A 21,066-nucleotide genomic window follows, 5' to 3' on the forward strand; every position below is an offset into this window, starting at 1 on the left:
ATACCCTGTAAGAAAATAAAGGTGGGGCGGGTGGGGCCAGTTAATATGCTTCGGCAATCGGCATTATATTGAAATTTTATTACTAATTTGAAATTTATAATGTATAAGTCTTCCAGGGGGGGCAACCACAACTGCTAGGGGGGGCTCAGCCCCCTCTTGCCCCCCCGTAGCTACGGGGCTGGTGCATCACGCGGCAATTTTACAAGTTTGAGAACTTCTGTGTTATTTTAAAGTCGGCGTCTAACCTCAGTTTCGTCCACGCCGCACACCCGCATTGACATCTGTCAATTCAAGCATGGCGTCGCTTGACACTTTCAACACCCTGTCAACAAAAATCTCCCAGTTGGTTTTAGCTCGCACCAAAAACGACCGCGACGTCATCATTTCAACCCTAAACGAGCTAAACGCCCTCAGTTACAAGTACACCGTGGTGACGAACCGCACAGTAAGTTTAAGTGATATAACCTCACTTTTGTGTCACCCCTTTTTGTAGAAAGCCGTACTTTTGGTGAATCAGTGTTGCGCTTTAATCACCCCTGAAGACCTAGAGCTCGTTCTGAAATGCTGCCACTTGATTACGAATCTGGTGACCCGACAGAAGGTGGTGGTGGACGGTCGCACGCTCACGATGGCGGTTTTGTGGTGTCTGCAGGCGCTGCGGGGGCAGAGCACCGATGTCGAGGTTTTAGCGGCTTTGGATGCGTTGTTGCGGGGCTTCACGGGACATGGGGTAAGCCACAAGCTGTGTTAGCACGTTTAAAATTTGACTTGTAGTTGATTGGTGAGGTGATCAAAAACACCCATTTGATGAGTTTCGCCAGAAACGAGAAGAGTCCAGAGGTGGCTTTTTGTGCTCTACAATGTCTGGAGGCTTGTACGATTCCGGTGGAGGATGCCAAACCCGTCAAAACTTCGTCGCTTGAGTTTCAGACATGCTTTGACGTGTTTTTGGGGCACCTGATGAATAATATAGTCACAAACAGAGTTACCAATATTAAACTATATATAGTGTGTATTCGTGGCTTGCAGAATATTATTAGGCAGCAACCTGACTTGCTCTCAAGCAAATTGGGGCTCATTCTGGGGGTGATTAAGTCATATATGCTCCTCGGAATTGCGGGTGTTGAATTTATGAAACCCCAGAAGCTAATGCCGTCGCCGCTGAGTATCCCCGAAGTCAGTACAGTCCCTAGAGAGAAAGGGGGCAAGATGACTAAACACAGAAAACCTAAAACTCAAGCCGCCGTAATGAAAGTCAAGAAGTCGGAAAAGTGGGGCGACGACGGCGGGGGGTACACTCCCGCCACGAGTGTGAACACCACTACGGAGGACGGTTACAGTAGTTTTGGTAACGGGGTGCGAACCAGCGAATCGGATTTCTCTGACACTGAAGGGGGCACCGCGGCTAAACTAGCTGTGATGAGTGGGCGCCTGCGGCAAGCCGCTTTAGCGCTGTTTTTGCATACCGTCAAGGTAAAATTAGCATTTTTTGAAAATTTGAGGTTATGTTGACTAAATTTGACACTTTCGACTTGACAGTTAAGTTTGATTGGAAGTGTATAGAGTGCCGCAGTCGGTATTCAAACGTCACCCTTTAGTATTTGATAAGATAAGACTGATTTTGGCAAATCACATACCTTCCAAGAAAATAAAGGGCGGGTGGGCGGGCCTAGTAAATTGCTAAGGTAAGACTGATTTTGGCAAATGATATACTCTCAGAAAACAGAGGGTAAGTGGGCGGGGCCAGTATTTGATAAGATAAGACTGATTTTCGCACTTAACATTTTCGACTATTTTTCAACTACTTCCAAAAATGAGTTAAAGACATTTTTTTGTAGATTTCGATATCCAGAAGTCATTTTCAGCTTGGCTTCTTCTGAAATTCTTTGTTTTTTTTTTCCAAAATCGCTCATTGAAACAGCACTTTTTACAGTTTAGTCAAAACATCTCGGTATAAAAATTCGAGGAATACAATCAGGATATTAACAAAAAATTTTGACTTTTTTCTCATGGCAGTGACGTAGTTCTCCCTTTTTCTTTAAGAAGAAATATGTTGAAAATGAATTGAAAGACACTCAGAGAACTTTTTCATTGACATTAACGCAAATGATTTTATCTGAGTTGAAATAAACAGTTAAAAACGAAGAATTTTTTTGTGAATTGCTGTTTTTGAAGATCTTAACTTTCTTCTCAAGAGATTAACGAAATTCAAAATCTGTTATAATATGAAAAAGGTTGGTTTTGCGAATTTAGTATGATTTTTTTAATCAAAGAATGTAAATCCAAAATCTGTCAAAAGTTGCAATCCTTCGAGCCTGAAAACTATCAGATAAAATTGTTTAGATAGAACTTCCCTGGCCTCTGAATTACAGTCAAAAAAACCTAATTTATTATCAACATTTTTTAGCAAGGACACATTATATCAATTTGTTTTGAATTCTCAAAATTTCGGAAAAATAAGGTAAGCCATGTTTGATTTAATCAATAAAATATTTTTTGAAAAAATAAATCAGTTTGTTCTCTTGGTATTTCGTTGCATCGGACGAAATTTTTGGATGAAAATTTTTATTTATTTATTGATGTATTGATTTTATTGTTGTCCTGAAAATTTCAATCGCCAAATAATTATTTTCATATTCGAACCACTAAGAAAATAGTGGTCAGGTGGGGCTAGTACCTCCTAAAATCAGTTTTGTTTGAGCAGCGACTAGCCCCGCCCACCCACCCTCTCTTTTTTAGAGACTATTTCATTTGCCAAAATCACTCTTATTTTAGCAGTTACTAGGCCCGCCCACCCACCCCCTCTTTCTTTAGGGGGATCTCATCTGCCAAAATCAGTCTAACATTGGCAGATACTAGGCCCGCCCACCCACCCTCACTTTTCTTAGAAGCTATTTCATTTGCCAAAATCACTCTTATCTTAGCAGGTACCAGCCCACCCACCCTCTCCTTTTTTGCAACTGTTAGGATAAGACTGATGTGACAAATCAGATCCCTCTAAGAAAATAGAGGGCGGGTGGGCGGGGTTAGTACCTGCTGATGTAAGATCGATTTTGGCAAATGACATATTCTATAAGAAAAGAGAAGTTGGGCGGGGCTAATATATGCGAAGCTAAGAGTGATTTTGGCAAATGAGAAACCCTCTACAAAAAGGGAGGGTGGGTGGGTGGCTGGGCGGGGCTAGTACCTGATAAGATAAGAGTGATTGGCAAAGTAGAAACCCTCTAAGAAAAGAGAGGGTGGGTGGGCGGGGCTAGTACCTGATAAGGTAAAACTGATTTTGGCAGATGAGATCCGTCTAAGGAAAGAGGAGGTGGGTGGGCGGGGCCAGTACCTGTTAAGATAAGAGTGATTAGCAAATGAGAAACCCTCTAAGAAAAGGGAGGGTGGGTGGGTGGGCGGAGCTAGTACCTGATAAGATAAGAGTGATTGGCAAATTAGAAACCCTCTAAGAAAAGAGAGGGTGGGTGGGCGGGGCTAGTACCTGCTAAGATAAGAGTGATTTTGGCAAATGGGAAGCTGTAAAATTCTTCAGCTTTTTTTTAAATAAAATATCGAAGAATCTCAGAATTATTCTACAATAAAACACCAGAGACTCCCAAGATTCTTTCAATTTTTTTTTAAATAAGAAACAAGTGTTCCCGAGATTTTTTAAAATTCTTTTAAAAACAAAACACCAGCGATCGTCGAGATTCTTTCAAATTATCTAAAAGTAAAACACCAATCCCGATATTCTTAAAAAAATATCTTATCAAATTTTTCAACCTTAAAACTAGAGACCACCAAGATTCTTTTAAATTAAGAAAAGACACTAAGAAAACCACAAATTTTTTAAATTCTTACCTTGGCAGATACCAGGCCCGCCCCGCCTACTCACCCTCTCTATTCTTAGAAAGTATTTCATTTGCCAAAGTCAATTTTATCTGAGCAGCCACTAGCTACGATAAGACTTTTACGATTACATACCCTCTAATAAAATAGTGGTCGAGTGGGACTAGTACCTACTAAAATCAGTTTTATCTGAGTAGCTATTAAGCCCGCCCACCCACCCTGTCTTTCCTTTGAGGGATCTCATCTGCCAAAATCAGTTTTACCTAATCAGGTACTAGCCCCGCCCACCCACCCTCTCTTTTCTTAGAGGGTTTCTAATTTGCCAATCACTCTTATCTTATCAGGTACTAGCCCCGCCCACCCACCCACCCTCCCTTTTCTTAGAGGGTTTCTCATTTGCTAATCACTCTTATCTTAACAGGTACTGGCCCTAATAGGGGCAATTCTGAATCAAACCTGTTAAATTTAAAGGGTGTTAAATTGCAAATTTCCATAGTAACGAGTCATATATTCTGAGAAAATAGGGGGCGGGTGGGCGGGCCTAGTATTTGTTAAGATAAAATTGATTTTGTCCTACGAATCTTGTACAAACTTGTTAAATTTAAAAGGTGTTAAATTGAAATTTCTATAGTAACGAGTTAAATCCCTAAATCTGATTGGATATTTATTTTTTAACAACACAATCAACAATTTTTCTGAGACACTGTATAAGCAAATTTAAAAAATATTAATTATATATTAAAAATAAATCACAAGTAAAAACTCATCGCATTTTGCACATTTCGGGTAGATCTAGGAATTTAATTCGTTACTATGGAAGTTTGCAATTTAACACCTTTAAATTTCACAAGTTTTTACAAGATTAATCGAGGCAAGATCCGTTCTATCTTAACAAGTACTAGGCCCGCCCACCCGCCCCCTATTTTCTCAGAGGATATATCATTTGCCGAAATAAGTCTTAGCAAGTATTAGCCCCGCCCACCCACCCTTTACTTTCTTAAAGGGTATATGATTTGCCAAAATCAGTCTTATCTTACCAGATACTAGCCCCGCCCACCCGCCCCCTATTTTTTCATAGGATATGTTCTCTGCCAAAATAAGCCTTATGGTAGCAAGTACTAGCCCCGCCCACTCGCCCTTTATTTTTTCAGAAGTATTTGCTAAGATAAGTCTTATTTTGGCAAATAACATATCGTCTGAGCAAATAGGGGCGGGTGGGTGGGGCTAGTATTAGCTCAGATAAGACTGATTTTGGCAGACGCCATACCCTTTGACAAAACCGAGGGTGGGTGGGCGGGGCTAGCACTTGCTAAAATAAGACTGATTTTGGCAAATGTTATACCTCCTGAGAAAACAGAGGGCGGGTGGGCGGGGCTAGCACTGGCGAAGATAAGACAGATTTTGTGCCTATTGTAAAAACTTGTTAAATTTAAAAGATGTTAAATCGCAATTTCTAAGGAACAAGTTTAATTCCTAAATCTGATTAGATATTTATTTTTAACAACACAGTCATTAATTTTTCTGAGACACTCTGTACAAGCTAATTTAAAAAATATTAATTATATACATATTAAAAATAAATCACAAGTACAGACTCATCATATTTTGAACATTTAAGATATGATGGATATATTCAGCAATATTTTGAAACGACGTCATCATTTTTTAGAGGGGGAGAGCAAATACATTTTCATCAAAAATCTGCCATACATGAAAACTTTAAAACATTTCCAAGATTTCAAAGGATTCGGTTTGGCGGTTCCTGATTAAATCAAAATAAATTCACGCATTCATTAATTTTTTTTGAGTCACCCTGTTTAAGCGAATTTGAAAAATATGAATATCATGACAAATCACAAGTAAAAACTCATCACATTTCGGGTAGATTTAGGAATTTTGGGCGGGGCTAGTACCTGATAAGATAAGAGTGATTGGCAAATTAGAAACCCTCTAAGAAAAGAGAGGGTGGGTGGGCGGGGCTAGTACCTGCTAAGATAAGAGTGATTTTGGCAAATGGGAAGCTGTAAAATTCTTCAGCTTTTTTTTAAATAAAATATCGAAGAATCTCAGAATTATTCTACAATAAAACACCAGAGACTCCCAAGATTCTTTCAATTTTTTTTTAAATAAGAAACAAGTGTTCCCGAGATTTTTTAAAATTCTTTTAAAAACAAAACACCAGCGATCGTCGAGATTCTTTCAAATTATCTAAAAGTAAAACACCAAGACTCCAGTCCCGATATTCTTAAAAAAATATTACCTAAGATTCTTTCAAATTTTTCAACATTAAAACTAGAGACCACCAAGATTCTTTTAAATTAAGAAAAGACACTAAGAAAACCAGAAATTTTTTAAATTCTTACCTTGGCAGATACCAGGCCCGCCCCGCCCACTCACCCTCTCTATTCTTAGAAAGTATTTCATTTGCCAAAGTCAATTTTATCTGAGCAGCCACTAGCTACGATAAGACTTTTAAGATTACATACCCTCTAATAAAATAGTGGTCGAGTGGGACTAGTACCTACTAAAATCAGTTTTATCTGAGTAGCTATTAAGCCCGCCCACCCACCCTCTCTTTCCTTTGAGGGATCTCATCTGCCAAAATCAGTTTTACCTAATCAGGTACTAGCCCCGCCCACCCACCCTCTCTTTTCTTAGAGGGTTTCTAATTTGCCAATCACTCTTATCTTATCAGGTACTAGCCCCGCCCACCCACCCACCCTCCCTTTTCTTAGAGGGTTTCTCATTTGCTAATCACTCTTATCTTAACAGGTACTGGCCCTAATAGGGGCAATTCTGAATCAAACCTGTTAAATTTAAAGGGTGTTAAATTGCAAATTTCCATAGTAACGAGTTAAATTCGTAAATCTGATTGGCTGTTTATTTTTTAACAACCTTTAAATTTTAACATGTTTGATTCAGAATTGGCAATATTTTCAGTTAACCGAAAAGACCACGATTTTTTCGTTTTGGTCCAGCTTCGTCCCGGAGAACCCCCTCACCAGCAAGCACCACCTGCTCACGTGCACGCTTAAAGAAACGTCCAACAGAGGTCGCATGGCGGCTTTAAACGCCCTCTTGATTTTATTATCGTCGTGCAAACTCTATCTGGCACAAGCAGAGAAAGGGTACTTACCGTCAGTCGCACGACATTCCCCTTAACTATTTTTATGTTTCAGAGACAATTTAGCTTTTACGCCATTTTCGGTAATAGTCGGATTGACAATCAAAGAACTCCACAAGTGTCTGAGTTTATCGCTGAGCGCCCTCTCGGTTCCCGTTCTCACACTAGTCCTCAAGTGTTTCGCGGCTTTAGTGCAGGCCACCCCCTACCACCGTTTGGGGCCCGGTCTCATAACCAGGGTCATAAGAAACGTCAAACCTTTCATCTACCATAAAGATTCCACGGTCCAAGTGACTGCACTCATCGTCCTGGGGTGCGTCCTAGCCTCCGAGCCCCTCATTCCAGAAACCAAAGACGCCTTCACTAAGAAAACTAACGAAACGAAAGAACAAAAAGGCGCCAACTCGAACTCGGACGACAGTTTCGACTTCGCCGAGTTTTCGTCGGACGAAGAGCAACAACCCCAAGACCCAAACGTCCCCTGGTTGTTAGAACGTTGCTTTTATAACTTGGACTGTGACAATACAGTCCCCACACCCGTCAAACTCGAGTCGCTTCAAATCATTTCGGTGATCAGTCGCAACTACTTTGATTCTTTATTAGCGCCATCTATGACTCAAGTCACTAAAGCTTTGGACGTATCGTTGACAAGCAAATACGTTGACGTGCAACTGCACGCCGGACGCGCCGTCGATTTTATCGGGCAGGCCATGAGCCGCTGCTTTCTCCAGGAGAGCAAGCAAACTTTTTCTTCAAGTTTGTGCTTGTCGTTCTGGCAGACTCTACTCACAAGTTCGTTGACCAAGCTTTTACAGAATGAGCAACACTCGATTTTGAGGGCCATCGGGTGCGATTGTCTCGGTAGCGTCGGACCCGAAGCCTTCGAGCAGTTGTCACGTGACAGGCAGATTCTTTGCGTGACGTTGCTGTTCGCTTGTAGTCGCGACGACGAGAATAGTGTGAGAGGGGCGGCTGTGAGGGCGTTGGCGATCTGCGTGCTCTACCCGAGTTTGAGGGAGGACGCGGGGTTCGTGGTGGACACGGCCGAAACGATATACAGGGTGTTGCAGGATGAGAATTTCACGGTGAGGGTGAAGTGTTCGTGGGCTTTGGGGAATTTGAGCGACGCGCTAGTCTTGAATAGGCAAGTTTGAGGTTATGTTTGAGTTTTGGAGTAACGGTGTTGTAGGTGTTGTGGTTTGATGGAGGAGTTTCCGGATGGTTTGATTTTGAAGTTGTTACAAGCGACGATTAGGGCGTCTAATGATAACGATAAAATTAAAATGAATGCGGTGAGGGCGCTGGGGAATTTGTTGCAGCTGATTGGGGATGATTTGGTGGAAGACGGGGGGTTTAGAGAGGCGGCGGAGGACGGGATTGGGGTTTTGGTCAAAAATTGCACGTCGGGGTCAAATATGAAGGTGCGGTGGAATTCGTGTTATGCGATTGGTAACACTATGAAGAATGCGTCGATTTTCAAAATGGCCGGGAATTGGCAAGTAAGTAGTACATAGATTAATATAGATGCGACATACAGGCTGATTTTGCAAAACCACTATTATTGATATTAGAGACTCTAAGCGTTCAGAAGCAAATAATCGAAAAATCGAGAAATCTAATACTGGAAAAATCGTAAAACCGAAACATCAGAAAATTGAAAAAATGTAAAATTGAAAAATCTAAAATTTAAAAACCGAATAACGAAAAGTCGAACAATTGAGAAATTAACAATCAAAATATCGAAAAATCCAAATCTCGATAAATCGAGAAATCAAAAAACTTAAAAATTCGAAAAATTGAGAGGTTGAAAGATCAGAAGAACGAGAAATCGAAAAGTGATGAAGTCGAAAAATAGAGAAATCGACAAACAAAAAGTTAAAAGTTCAAAAATTGGAAAAGCGGAAAAATGAAAAAACGAAAAAATGGAAAACTGGAAAAAGTGAGAAACCGAAATAGGCCAAAATAAAAAATTGAAAAACTGATACATCGAAAACCTGAACAATCAAATCTCGATAAATCGGGAATGAAAAATTAACAAATCGAAAAATTGAAAAATTAAAATATAAAAAGATTGACAAATCTAAAATTTAAAAATCCAAAAAATGAAAAATCGAAAAAGTAAAAAGGTAGACACATCGAAAAATCCAGAAATCAACAATAGAAAAGCCGAAGAATTGAAATATTGAAAATACCTAAAACTGAAATATCTAAAAACTGAAAAATCGAAAAATCAAAAAGTGAAGTCGAAAAATAGAAACCTTAAAAAATCGAAAAGTTGAAAAATCAAAAAATTAAAGAACTGAAGAACAGGAAAATCGAAACACTCGAAGGTCAAGAAATTGGAAAATCAAAACGTCGATTAATTGAAAAATCGAAAATTTGACAAAATGACAATTGAAAAACAGAAAATCTAAAACCGGGAAGTCGAAAAAAGAAAAGATTAAGAAATCGAAACATTTGAAAAATTGAAATATCGAAGAACTGAACTGAAAAATCGAGAAATCAAAAAATTTTAAATTTTAAAAATTAAAAAATCTTCAATCTAAAAATCGAAAAAGTAAAATAATTAACACATCGAAAAATCCAGGAGTCAAAAATCGAAAAGTCGAAGAATCCAAATATTGAAAAATCCCAAAACTGAGATATCCAAAAACTCAAAAATGAAAGAAAAACTGAAAAATGGAAAACCTGAAAAATCCGAAAACTGAAATATCCAAAAACTGAGAACCTAAAAAGTTGAAAAATTGAGTAATCGAAAAATCCAAAAAGTGAAGTCGAAAAATCGAAACCTTAAAAAAACTAAAAAATGAAAAATCGAAAAAAAGAATTGAAGAACAGGAATATCGAAACCCTCGAAAGTCAAGAAATGGGAAAATCGAAACATCGATTAATTGAAAAATCGAAAAATTGACAGTTTATAAATGTCAAATTTGAAAAATTGAAAAATCGAAAATTTGAAAAAGCGATTGATTAAGAAATCAAAACGTTTGAAAACTTCGAAAACTTGAAAAGCGGAAACATCGAAGAAGTGAAATGAAAAATCCAGAAATCGAAAAATCGAAAATTTTAAATATTGAAAAATTAAAATATCAAAAAACTGAAAAATCTAAAATTTAAAAATCGAAAATTTGAAAAAACGACAATTGAAAAACAGAAAATCTAAAACAGGAAAGTCGAAAAATCGAAAGATTAAGAAATCGAAACATTTGAAAAATTGAAATATCGAAGAACTGAACTGAAAAATCGAGAAATCAAAAAATTTTAAATTTTAAAAATTAAAAAATCTTCAATCTAAAAATCGAAAAAGTAAAATAATTAACACATCGAAAAATCCAGGAGTCAAAAATCGAAAAGTCGAAGAATCCAAATATTGAAAAATCCCAAAACTGAGATATCCAAAAACTCAAAAATGAAAGAAAAACTGAAAAATGGAAAACCTGAAAAATCCGAAAACTGAAATATCCAAAAACTGAGAACCTAAAAAGTTGAAAAATTGAGTAATCGAAAAATCCAAAAAGTGAAGTCGAAAAATCGAAACCTTAAAAAAACTAAAAAATGAAAAATCGAAAAAAAGAATTGAAGAACAGGAATATCGAAACCCTCGAAAGTCAAGAAATGGGAAAATCGAAACATCGATTAATTGAAAAATCGAAAAATTGACAGTTTATAAATGTCAAATTTGAAAAATTGAAAAATCGAAAATTTGAAAAAGCGATTGATTAAGAAATCAAAACGTTTGAAAACTTCGAAAACTTGAAAAGCGGAAACATCGAAGAAGTGAAATGAAAAATCCAGAAATCGAAAAATCGAAAATTTTAAATATTGAAAAATTAAAATATCAAAAAACTGAAAAATCTAAAATTTAAAAATCGAAAATTTGAAAAAACGACAATTGAAAAACAGAAAATCTAAAACAGGAAAGTCGAAAAATCGAAAGATTAAGAAATCGAACCATTTGAAAAATTGAAATATGGAAGAGCTGAAATGAAAAATCGAGAAATCGAAAAATCAAAAATTTTAAATATTGAAAAATTAAAATACCAAAAAATTGAGAAATCTAAAATTTAAAAATCGAAAAAGTAAAAAGTCGACACATCGAAAAATCCAGAAATCAAAAATGGAAAAGTCCAAGAACAGAAATATTGAAAAATCCCAAAACTGAAATATCGAAAAACTGAAAAATGAAAGAAAAACTGACGACTCGAAAAATTGAAAAATCCCAAAACTGAAATGTTGTGAAGTCGAAATATCGAAACCTTAAAAAATCGAAAAACTTAAAAATTAAAAGATTAAAGAATTGAAGAACAGGAAAATCGAAACACTCGAAGGTCAAGAAATGGGAAAATCAAAACATCGATTCATTGAAAAACCAAAAAATTCAGAGTTTATAAAAGTCAAATTTGAAAAATTAAAAAATCGAAAATTTGACAAAATGACAATTGAAAAACAGAAAATATAAAACCAGGAGTTAAAAATCGAATAGAAATAGAATAGAAATATTGAAAAATCACAAAACTGACTTATCGAAAAACTGAAAAGTCCGAAAACTGAAATATACAAAAACTGAGAACCTAAAAAGTCGAAAAATTGAGCAATCGAAAAATCCAACAAGTGAAGTCGAAAAATCGAAACCTTTAAAAAACTAAAAAATGAAAAATCGAAAAATTAAAGAATTGAAGAACAGCAAAATCGAAACCCTCGAAAGTCAAAAAATGGGAAAATCAAAACATCGATTAATTGTAAAAATTGACAGTTTATAAATGTCAAATTTAAAAAATTGAAAAATCGAAAATTTGAAAAAACGACAATTGAAAAACAGAAAATCTAAAACCGGAAAATCGAAAAATCAAAAGATTTAAGAACTCGAAACATTTGAAAAATTCGAAAACTTGAAAAATTGAAATATCGAAGAACTAAAATGAAAAATCGAAAAATCAAAAAATCTAAAATTTTCAATATTGAAAAATTAAAACATCAAAAAACTGAAAAATCTAAAATTTGAAAATCGAACAATTGAAAAAACAACAATTGAAAAGCAGAAAATCTAAAACCGGAAAATCGAAAAATCAAAAGATTTAAGAACTCGAAACATTTGAAAAATTCGAAAACTTGAAAAATTGAAATATCGAAGAACTAAAATGAAAAATCGAAAAATCAAAAAATCTAAAATTTTCAATGTTGAAAAATTAAAAGATCAAAAAACTGAAAAATCTAAAATTTGAAAATCGAACAATTGAAAAAACAACAATTGAAAACAGAAAATCTAAAACCGGAAAATCGAAAAATCAAAAGATTTAAGAACTCGAAACATTTGAAAAATTCGAAAACTTGAAAAATTGAAATATCGAAGAACTAAAATGAAAAATCGAAAAATCAAAAAATCTAAAATTTGAAAATCGAAGAATTGATAAAACGACAATTGAAAAACAGAAAATCTAAAACCGGGAAGTTGAAAAATCAAAAGATTTAAGAACTTGAAACATTTGAAAAATTCGAAAACTTGAAAAATTGAAATATCGAAGAACTAAAATGAAAAATCGAAAAATCTAAAATTTTCAATTTGAAAAATTAAAACATCAAAAAACTAAAAAATCTGAAATTTGAAAATCGAAGAATTGATAAAACGACAACTGAAACACAGAAAATCTAAAACCTGGAAGTTGAAAAATCGAAAAATTAAGAAATCGAAGCACTTGAAAAATTGAAATATCGAAGAATTGAAATGAAAACTCGAGAAATCGAAAAATCTAAAATTTTAAAAATTAAAAAAAGTAAAATAATTAACACATCGTAAAATCCAGGAGTCAAAAATCGAAAAGTCGAAGAATCGAAATATTGAAAAGGCCCAAAACTGAGATATCCAAAAACTGAAAAAAGAAAGAAAAATGGAAAACCTGAAAAATCCGCAAACTGAAATATCCAAAAACTGAGAACCTAAAAAGTGGAAAAATTGAGCAATCGAAAAATCGAAACTTGAAAAAAACTAAAAATGAAAAATCGAAAAATTAAAGAATTGAAGAACAGGAATATTGAAACCCTCGAAAGTCAAGAAATGGGAAAATAAAAACATCGAATAATTGAAAAATCGAATAATTGACAGTCTATAAATGTCAAATTTGAAAAATTGAAAAATCAAAAATGTTAAATTTGAAAAATTGAAAAATCAAAAATTCGAAAAAACAACAATTGAAAATCAGAAAATCTAAAACCGGGAAGTCGAAAAATCGAAAGATTAAGAAATCGAAACTTTTGAAAAATTAAAATATGGAAGAGCTGAAATGAAAAATCGAGAAATCGAAAAATCAAAAATTTTAAATCTTGAAAAATTAAAATACCAAAAAATTGAGAAATAAATCTAAAATTTAAAAATCGAAAAAGTTAAAAGTCGACACATCGAAAAATCCAGAAGTCAAAAAATGAAAAAGTCAAAGAACAGAAGTATTGAAAAATCCCAAAACTGAAATATCGAAAAACTGAAAAATGAAAGAAAAACTGAGAAATCGAAAAATCAAAAAAGTGATGTCGAAATATCGAAACCGTAAAAAATCGAAAAATTGAAAAATCAAAAACCTGCAAAAAATTGAAAAACAAGTAAACTGAAAAATCCCAAAACTAAAATGTCCAAAAACTGAGAAATTAAAAAATTGAAAAATTGAGAAATCGAAAAATCAAAAAAGTGAAGTCGAAATATCGAAACCTGAACAAATAGAAAACCGGTTAAGATGTGTATCAGATCACGGATCACGGCTTATAAATCAAATCGTTTCCGAACGCTTAGAGTCGAAATTGGCGTGAGTGCGCTGTGGTTTGTAGATCAAACGAGTTCTCAGACGACGAACTGTAATTCGTGTGGCCTAAAACGCGTCGTTAAAAATATTATGACAGTTTTTCTACTGCAGTTAATTTTATTCCTAGTTAGAAACAAACACTGTTGCCAACATAAGTCGAGGACTCCTCGACCATCATGTAATTTAAACTATGACATAACGTAGCCATGCTAGAATGACAATTGGTTTAATTCCAACAGGAAAAAGTGTTCACGGCTTTGACGGACTTGGTGGTCAATTTTCGCAACTTCAAAGTACGAATCAACGCGGCTGTGGCCTTATCCACACCCACGAAACGACAGTTCTACAGACAGTACTACCAACCGATTTGGGTGTCACTAATCAAAGCCCTAGAAACGTCACAAAACATGGAGGACTTCAACGAGTACAAACACCGCGACAATTTAGTCGAACAAGTAAGACTAAAACAACCGTTGTGTCAATTGCATATAACAAAAATTTCAGATTTGTTTGACCTTGGGGCACCTCATCACACTACTCACAAAAGACGACTTAACCTTAATCAAAGACAGCGTGAACTCGGACCACTTACAGTCACAAATGAAGCGAGTCTGGGATAGATTGTTACCCGAGAAGTCTACAGTGCTTTTCGACGCGCGTACGTACATTGCCGACTTTAGTTCAAACTTAAACACTGAAGAGAAAACCGTCCTAGAATCTCTTTTATACATTTTAAAACCTGGGTTTTAAAACGATGTACTCTATTATTATTATTATTTATTAAAGGAAGTATATTTTTATGACTTGGAATGATACCAACCCAACAACTCAAATTTTTATTCAGTTGATAAAATCAAACCTGGTTAGGAGGGCAGCATGCCTTTGTTGCGCTTCCACTGCGCCCCGCTCTTGCGATTGTGGTTGGCGCGACTGCTCTTGTGCACGCCCTTCTTGTGTCTATTCTGAAGCACGTTCTTCTCTTGTCCTTGACCCTTCGGCTTACCCACCACGTCCTTTTGTCCTTGAGCGGGCGCTTTGGGTTTGGCGCCCGAGTGGTGTCCGCGACCTTGGACTCTCCGTCGCGCCTCCATCCGCTCGCGCACCACCGCCGGGTCCTCGCAGAAGTTGCCTTTGCCTCGGGGCTTGACCTCGGGCGCCGTCAACACCTGCCCCTGCTCGTCGTACTCGTTCTCGGAGTAGCTGGTGTCGCTCACCACGTCGTCGTAGTTCGGGTTGTACTTGAGGATGTCCTCGGTGCCGTGGTCGGGCACCGGCACGGTGCCGTCATCGAGGCGGTCGTCGAACTCGTCATCGTAGTCGTCGTAGGCGTTCGTGTATTGTCTAACAAAAAAAAAAAAATTAGTTGGTGGTTGTGGTGGTGACTACGGTTTACATTCCGTCCAAAATGAATGTCTTTATTTCCTTCATGTCTTTCTTGTCGTTTAGGAGCTTCAGCGCGTCGTCGAATTCTTGTTGCTTCTTGCCACGGTAGGCCAGGATTGGTTGCTCGGGTTGTGGCTCGGGGGGGATGCGGATTTGATCGAATGGAATGTCGACTAAGTGAGGGGGGAGGTTCTCCTCGAGGATGGCGGTGATGACGTCACTGGGTTCGTAGTTGTACGCTTCGAGACACTGCAGCACGAAACCGTCCCCTAAATGCGGAAACATGTCCACTACGATTTTGATCGAATTTTCTATATCGTCGTCGCTTGGGGGCACGAAAAGAGTTTCCACGCCGTTGGATACTGGTTGTTCCTCGTACCCATTTTCCTGGACGTCGGTCCTAACTTTCTTCGAGCGTGCGTACTTCTCGATAGCTTTGTTGAGTGTACCCAGTTCCGATTTTAGCGTTTTCCATAGTCTGTTGTGTCTGCGCAGACAAGTAATGCAACTTAAGATGTAGTCAGTCCGGGTTTGGTCTCTGTACAAGTTGAGGAAAAAAATTGAGTCGAAAAATAATGAAAGTGACGTCATTTTAAATTTCGACCAATCATAAACTAAGCGCCAAATTCAAACTTCAAGGATACAACTCAGTACAGCTACTGAACATCTCGTTGTGAGACCCCACATCGTAGCGTTCGTGGTAATCACAGATAAAATACTCATCCTCGAGAGCGGAAGTCATCAGTTTTAAGTAAATTTCGACGAATTCCTCTTGGTGTAGAGGGTCGCCGCTAAAAAACGAACTGTAGTTTTGTTTGGGTCGTGGTAACGAGTTACCTAAATTCCAGCGTTTTGTCCAGACAATACGACACGAAAGTGTTGTAAATGTCGATAAATTCCGACCTCGATAAAGCTATTTCTTCGAAAATAATTTCGGCTAGTTTCGGGTTTCGCTCGAGCTCTGGTCTTTCGTTGACGTAGTCGTACAACTGGTAGAAAACTTTCTCGTATGTGAATGATAACCTTGAAACGAATGGTGTATAGGTGGTTTCAGTCGTGGACTAATTACCTATAGGGGATTCCTTTCGCCAACGCTACGCTCATTGCAGACTTGTAAAATTTCAACAACATGTGTAATGCAGACATTGTGTTTAATAAATAATCAACAACTGAGTAAACCCACCCAGGATTAAATACTGGAGGTTTTTCTTCCACAGCTATAGGTACTATCACAGCATCAGGTTCAAAACCACAAACGTGGCCTCCAACCATCTCTAAAGTCAAAACGACTTGGTCCAACATTTCCTCAATCTCTTTATCACGAAACACCGACTTTTCGTTAAAATACAAACCAACTAAGTCATTCACGAACTCTAAATTCGTCTCGTGGTACAAAATAATCAAAGTTATAACTATAGGGAGATTAAGTAGTTTCTTATCTAGTAAAAATTTGAGACCTACGCTATCCGCCATAAATTCACTCTAAAAAAACAAGTCACTAGGTGACTCTAGAACGACACAGACAAACCTCAGTCTCCTGGAACGTCACAAGTCTTTGATAGACCCTGCGAAACTGCGAAAATACTGCTAAATACACCGACGCCTGCTCCTCATCCAGATTCTTAATCAAGTGAGGCGCAACAGGACTTAGGAGAAAACTATGCAAACTCAGGCTTACTTTCGGTTCAAACAAAACAAAACACCAGAACTGGTGGTAGTTGCAACTTAACAGGTAGTGTAAACTTTGTAAAAATAACTTGTTGTTTTTGACGAATGACGTATTTTCTTTGGTCATGGTGAAGTTGTAGGGCTCGTACTTGTGGAAACGCACGGACTCCGGCAGCCAACTCCGGCTCTACAAAAATGAGTTACTGGATTGTCGTGTTTGTGTTTCGTAATACCAAAGCCGGAATTGTGTGCTTTTTGCGCTCGAAACATGTTTCCGCTGACGAGGATGAGTCCTAAAACGGCTGTTTCTGAAAGGGTCGCGAGCGGTTTGAAACTCACCCAAGGGGCGTCTCTACGCAGCTCTATGTCCGTTTTCTCTAAATGAATTTGGTTTATTGGCAATTTATTGGGGTTCTGAAAGTGAGGTTAAGTCATCTTTCGCTTTTCGCAACCACGTACCTTGAACACGTTGATGTATTCGTAGTCCGTGCAGTCTTCTTCGTTCTCCAATTCTAAGTTTTTTACGATTTCTGATAACTCTTCCATTGCATAATTTTGTGAAATCTGTTGGAATAATCACGGATTTTTAATTCAAGTTGTCACTGGTGACTTTGTCGGCGCTACGTTGGCACTTGAAACTTTGAAACTGTGCCAACCTAATTTTGTACGAGATCCTAAAAAGCAGCCTCGGCTCCTAGTCCAGTCAAAATAGGTATTTAACTTAGCCAAAATTCGCATAGAGCTGAAAATTGGTATAGACGTTAAATAAACCATTACAAATGAAATGTCAAAAATCCCCTTCGATCCTACTTCTGCAAACAATTTTATCCAAGGTCAAAGGTCAAAAATTCAGGTTTTTCCCATTTTTTTCTGAAACCGTAAGTTTTATCGTAAAAATAGGTCAGACAAAAATTGTAGATCATACAATTCTCTACAAAAATTGTTTCAATACTTTTCTTCGTACGAATCACCATTCATGAGATATTGCGATTTTAAGAGTTGAAAAAGTCATTTTCTTCAAAATATGCACACATTTCCGCACCACCTATGAGGTAAGGTACTTGGCGCATTTTTTTAACGTGGCTTCCCCAGTAGGCATACTCCACGATCTAGTGTGATAAAGAAATAAAAATTTGATCAGTATACAGATCGCATCCTATTCATTGAAAGAATCGTACTATTGCTAATGTTCAAAGTGGAACAGGTTGATTTCTTCTAAGTTTTATTATTTACTTCAACAATTATTTCTTCATCTTCACTTTCTTCTTCTTCTCCTTGCAGAATTTCTGTACGCCGTTCTAAGAAAAGAGATGGATCAGTTGTCTCTTCATTGATATCATAAGTATTATCATCTGTTGGATTTGATTCAATATTAGAGCAAGTCTGACCCTGACAATTGATACATACTGGCGAACAAAATAATCCCACTTTTTGACAGCCACAATTCTTACTACAATCCGTCTTGCAGGTTCAAAAAATAGTATTAAGCAGTTTTTTTTTGGAGCAGGCGGGAGTAGGGTTTGAATTGGTTCCAAAAAATTATCTCTTAATTTCCAACCTCATTCTTCTGGGTCCAGCTCATTGCCTAGCCACATTTGAACTTGATAATACACACGATACAAGTGTTTTGAAATGCAGAAGCAGATGTTGGAGGCAGACAAAACAACTGCACTGTTTTATTGTTCCATACAGATGTTACAAACCTTAAATATCTATACTTGTCTATGGAATCAATTTTTTTTGGAGCACCATTATGTAATGTATGATACATTACAAGAAGAAAACGAATTCCATTTTTGACGATGTCATGTGGAGAAGAGTCAATCTTTGTAAATATTTCTGCGCAATCAATTAAATCATTACGTTTTTCTAACAATTTAAAAACTGCTGTTTTACCTCTCTTAAAAATGGCTGATGTAGTATCGCAACAATTTATTGCATGCAAAAGTAAAATATGAGTTTTACATTTTGGATATACAGTCAAACTTTGTGATGAATATATTGTTGATTGTACTTAAGCTTTCCCAGGATTCAAAAAGTAAATAATTTTATCAATTGGAGTCCGTGCAGTCAGTAATATCAACAGATCAACATCTTCACCAACGACGACAGTTGTATTTGGTCTTTTGAATTGTTCTATTGCTGTTTCAATTATAAGGACATTAGCATCATTATCAGCTTGTTTTATTGAAATACCAGCAGCTGTAAATTCTTCACATAGCATTGAAATGAAGTGAGACGTATACAGGCTGTATATTATGTAGAATATGAATTTTTCAACTTTTAAAATCGCGATATCTCACGAATGGTGATTTGTACGAAAAAAAGTATTGGAACAATTTTTGTAGAGAATTGTATGATCTACAACTTTTGTCTAGCCTATTTTTACGATAAAACTTACGGTGTCAGAGAAAAATGGGAAAAACCTGAATTTTTAACCTTTGACCTTGGATAAAATTTTTTGCAGAAGTAGGATCGAAGGGGATTTTTGACATTTTATTGGTAATGGTTTGTTTAACGTCTATACCAATTTTCAGCTCTATGCGAATTTTGGCTAAGTTATGATTTTTTTTTGTCTATTTTGACTGGACTATCCTATATCTGCGCATGCGTTAAATATTTACGTGGTAAATTCAAACTTTACTACATTTCCCATTTAAGCTACTTACTACTTACTACTCCTCGGTGAGGGGGAACCTTAAGGGGAACATCGTTGGGGGAACCATGGCCAGAGAAAATTTCGAAGTTACTTGAAGTGCGGTAGGAATCAAAGGTTTCATTTCGGTGTATATTTCTTAAAAGTGGTCATAGGGATTCCCATGTTAAATTTTAGACCCCATGTTAACTTTTGTAAGGGTGAAAACTCAGAGATGATTTTTGTGGTGAAAATAGTCTTAGGGTTCTACTTTAATTTCCACTAATACTTTTGGTTTGTGAGTGATGAAATTCAATCATAAACGAAGAAAATAAAAGATAATTACATAAAATTACGTTTTTGATGTCCACGATTGAGAAAACCTATGTTTTTAAATCTGCCATAAAATTTTTAAATTGTGTTCCTTGGTTTTTCATTTTATTATGAACTTTATTGGGTTAATAAACAAACTATTTTATTATTGGTAAAGTGTGAAAGAAATTAAATAAATTTTAAAATAAATTAATTGTAATAAAACAAATCGATTTTGTGAAAAGCGTTTAAGTTTTTTTAATGAATGAAAGTGTATGAATACTATTTCACTTGTGCATCTAATTAATACGTGTATAATAGATGGTCTTGCATTGTATTAATTCTTTTTTCCGGTGATCGTTTATTAATGACACGATTAATGCATGATTTATGTACGAAAATCGTTCATTAATAGGGGCTATTAGTACATGATTTTAGGCAACCAGATATACACGTCCTTACGTGAAATGTCATAATTCTGAATGTCAAAAATTTCCCAAATCAAGATTCAAAACGGGAATTTGCATAGAAATGGATTCTTTAACTCTTCCGGAAGTAGAAAACGCAAATGTGGGGTCACTAAATTTACTTCCAGAAAGAAGCAAAATGCTTTACCAAAAAACCTACGATGACTCTGTTGCTTGGTGCGCCGGAAAGCTGGTTGTAAGGTATTCGGAATTCGTATTACTCGCATCCTTTTCAGAAATTTCCCAAAAAGGCTCAATAGCACGCTTATGGCCAAAGTATTCTATGTTTCGATCCACTTTATGCATTCGTCATGATTTGGACATGTTTATTCATAAAAAATTTCACTTGTATGTTGGGTTGCATAACTCATATTTTGAATTTTCAGTAATTTTTTTAAAATTGCGATCACCGGAAAAGTATTGCAACTAACTCGACTGTTAATTGGCGATTAATAATCTCGACCATTAACGCGCTCGTTCCTCGCGCGTTAAAATATCTCGATTATTAATCGCCTTTATTAACAAACTTGTTTGTTAAATAGCTATTAAAGTTTATAAAACTTTAAAAAAATGCGTTAATAATTCCTATCGTCGTATTATTGGTTGCCTATATATGACAAAATGTGACGCATGCGCAAATTTAGGAGCCGAGGCTGCCTTTTAGGACCTCGTAATTTTGTCTTGTCACCGAAAGGGGGTTGCGGGAGTGATTAAGACACGTTTTGCGCAACGGCTGTGAGCCAATATTTATTTTGTGGTTAATTTTGTATTTTTTTCGAAATGTTCATTTCTCAAAACACATAGAGCAGAAAGACCATCATACCAACTTTATGAGTTGACAAAACTTCGTAACATGTA

At 36.4% G+C, this 21,066-nt stretch overlaps 2 protein-coding genes across 2 annotated transcripts; one reads left to right on the plus strand and one right to left on the minus strand.

The window, feature by feature from the left end:
- The first annotated feature begins 259 nt into the window (after positions 1 to 259).
- On the plus strand, positions 260 to 14,515 carry LOC135132226 (HEAT repeat-containing protein 6). Its single transcript, XM_064060241.1, has 8 exons — positions 260 to 445; positions 494 to 730; positions 775 to 1,473; positions 6,772 to 6,959; positions 7,011 to 8,099; positions 8,145 to 8,454; positions 13,983 to 14,198; positions 14,248 to 14,515. Exons 1-8 carry the CDS (start codon positions 296 to 298, stop codon positions 14,491 to 14,493), a joined length of 3,135 nt encoding a protein of 1,044 aa, XP_063916311.1. The 5' UTR covers positions 260 to 295; the 3' UTR covers positions 14,494 to 14,515.
- Positions 14,516 to 14,567: 52 nt separating this feature from the next.
- Positions 14,568 to 17,437, minus strand: LOC135132512 (activating signal cointegrator 1 complex subunit 2). The gene is made up of 9 exons (XM_064060634.1): positions 17,254 to 17,437; positions 17,134 to 17,208; positions 17,028 to 17,087; positions 16,655 to 16,981; positions 16,196 to 16,608; positions 15,964 to 16,149; positions 15,771 to 15,917; positions 15,137 to 15,664; positions 14,568 to 15,084 (listed from the first exon to the last, which is right to left on the minus strand). The coding sequence occupies exons 1-9, from the start codon at positions 17,338 to 17,340 to the stop codon at positions 14,607 to 14,609; spliced, it is 2,301 nt and encodes a 766-aa protein (XP_063916704.1). The 5' UTR covers positions 17,341 to 17,437; the 3' UTR covers positions 14,568 to 14,606.
- Between the last annotated feature and the right edge of the window lie 3,629 nt (positions 17,438 to 21,066).

This window comes from Zophobas morio, unplaced genomic scaffold (assembly GCF_036711695.1).
Source record: "Zophobas morio isolate AGI-343-1 ecotype UQ-CSIRO unplaced genomic scaffold, CSIRO_AGI_Zmor_V1 ptg000021l, whole genome shotgun sequence".
Classification (NCBI taxonomy): Eukaryota; Metazoa; Arthropoda; class Insecta; order Coleoptera; family Tenebrionidae; genus Zophobas; species Zophobas morio.

Coding starts and splice junctions, on each gene's coding strand:
- LOC135132226 (XM_064060241.1), top strand. CDS start 296: ATGGCGTCGCTTGACACTTTCAACACCCTGTCAACAAAAATCTCCCAG. Junction 731..774: donor GGGGCTTCACGGGACATGGG/GTAAGCCACAAG, acceptor TTTGACTTGTAG/TTGATTGGTGAGGTGATCAA. Junction 14,199..14,247: donor GCGACAATTTAGTCGAACAA/GTAAGACTAAAA, acceptor CAAAAATTTCAG/ATTTGTTTGACCTTGGGGCA.
- LOC135132512 (XM_064060634.1), bottom strand. CDS start 17,340: ATGGAAGAGTTATCAGAAATCGTAAAAAACTTAGAATTGGAGAACGAA. Junction 16,982..17,027: donor AGCACACAATTCCGGCTTTG/GTATTACGAAAC, acceptor TCATTTTTGTAG/AGCCGGAGTTGGCTGCCGGA. Junction 15,665..15,770: donor TTCAGTAGCTGTACTGAGTT/GTATCCTTGAAG, acceptor CAACTTGTACAG/AGACCAAACCCGGACTGACT.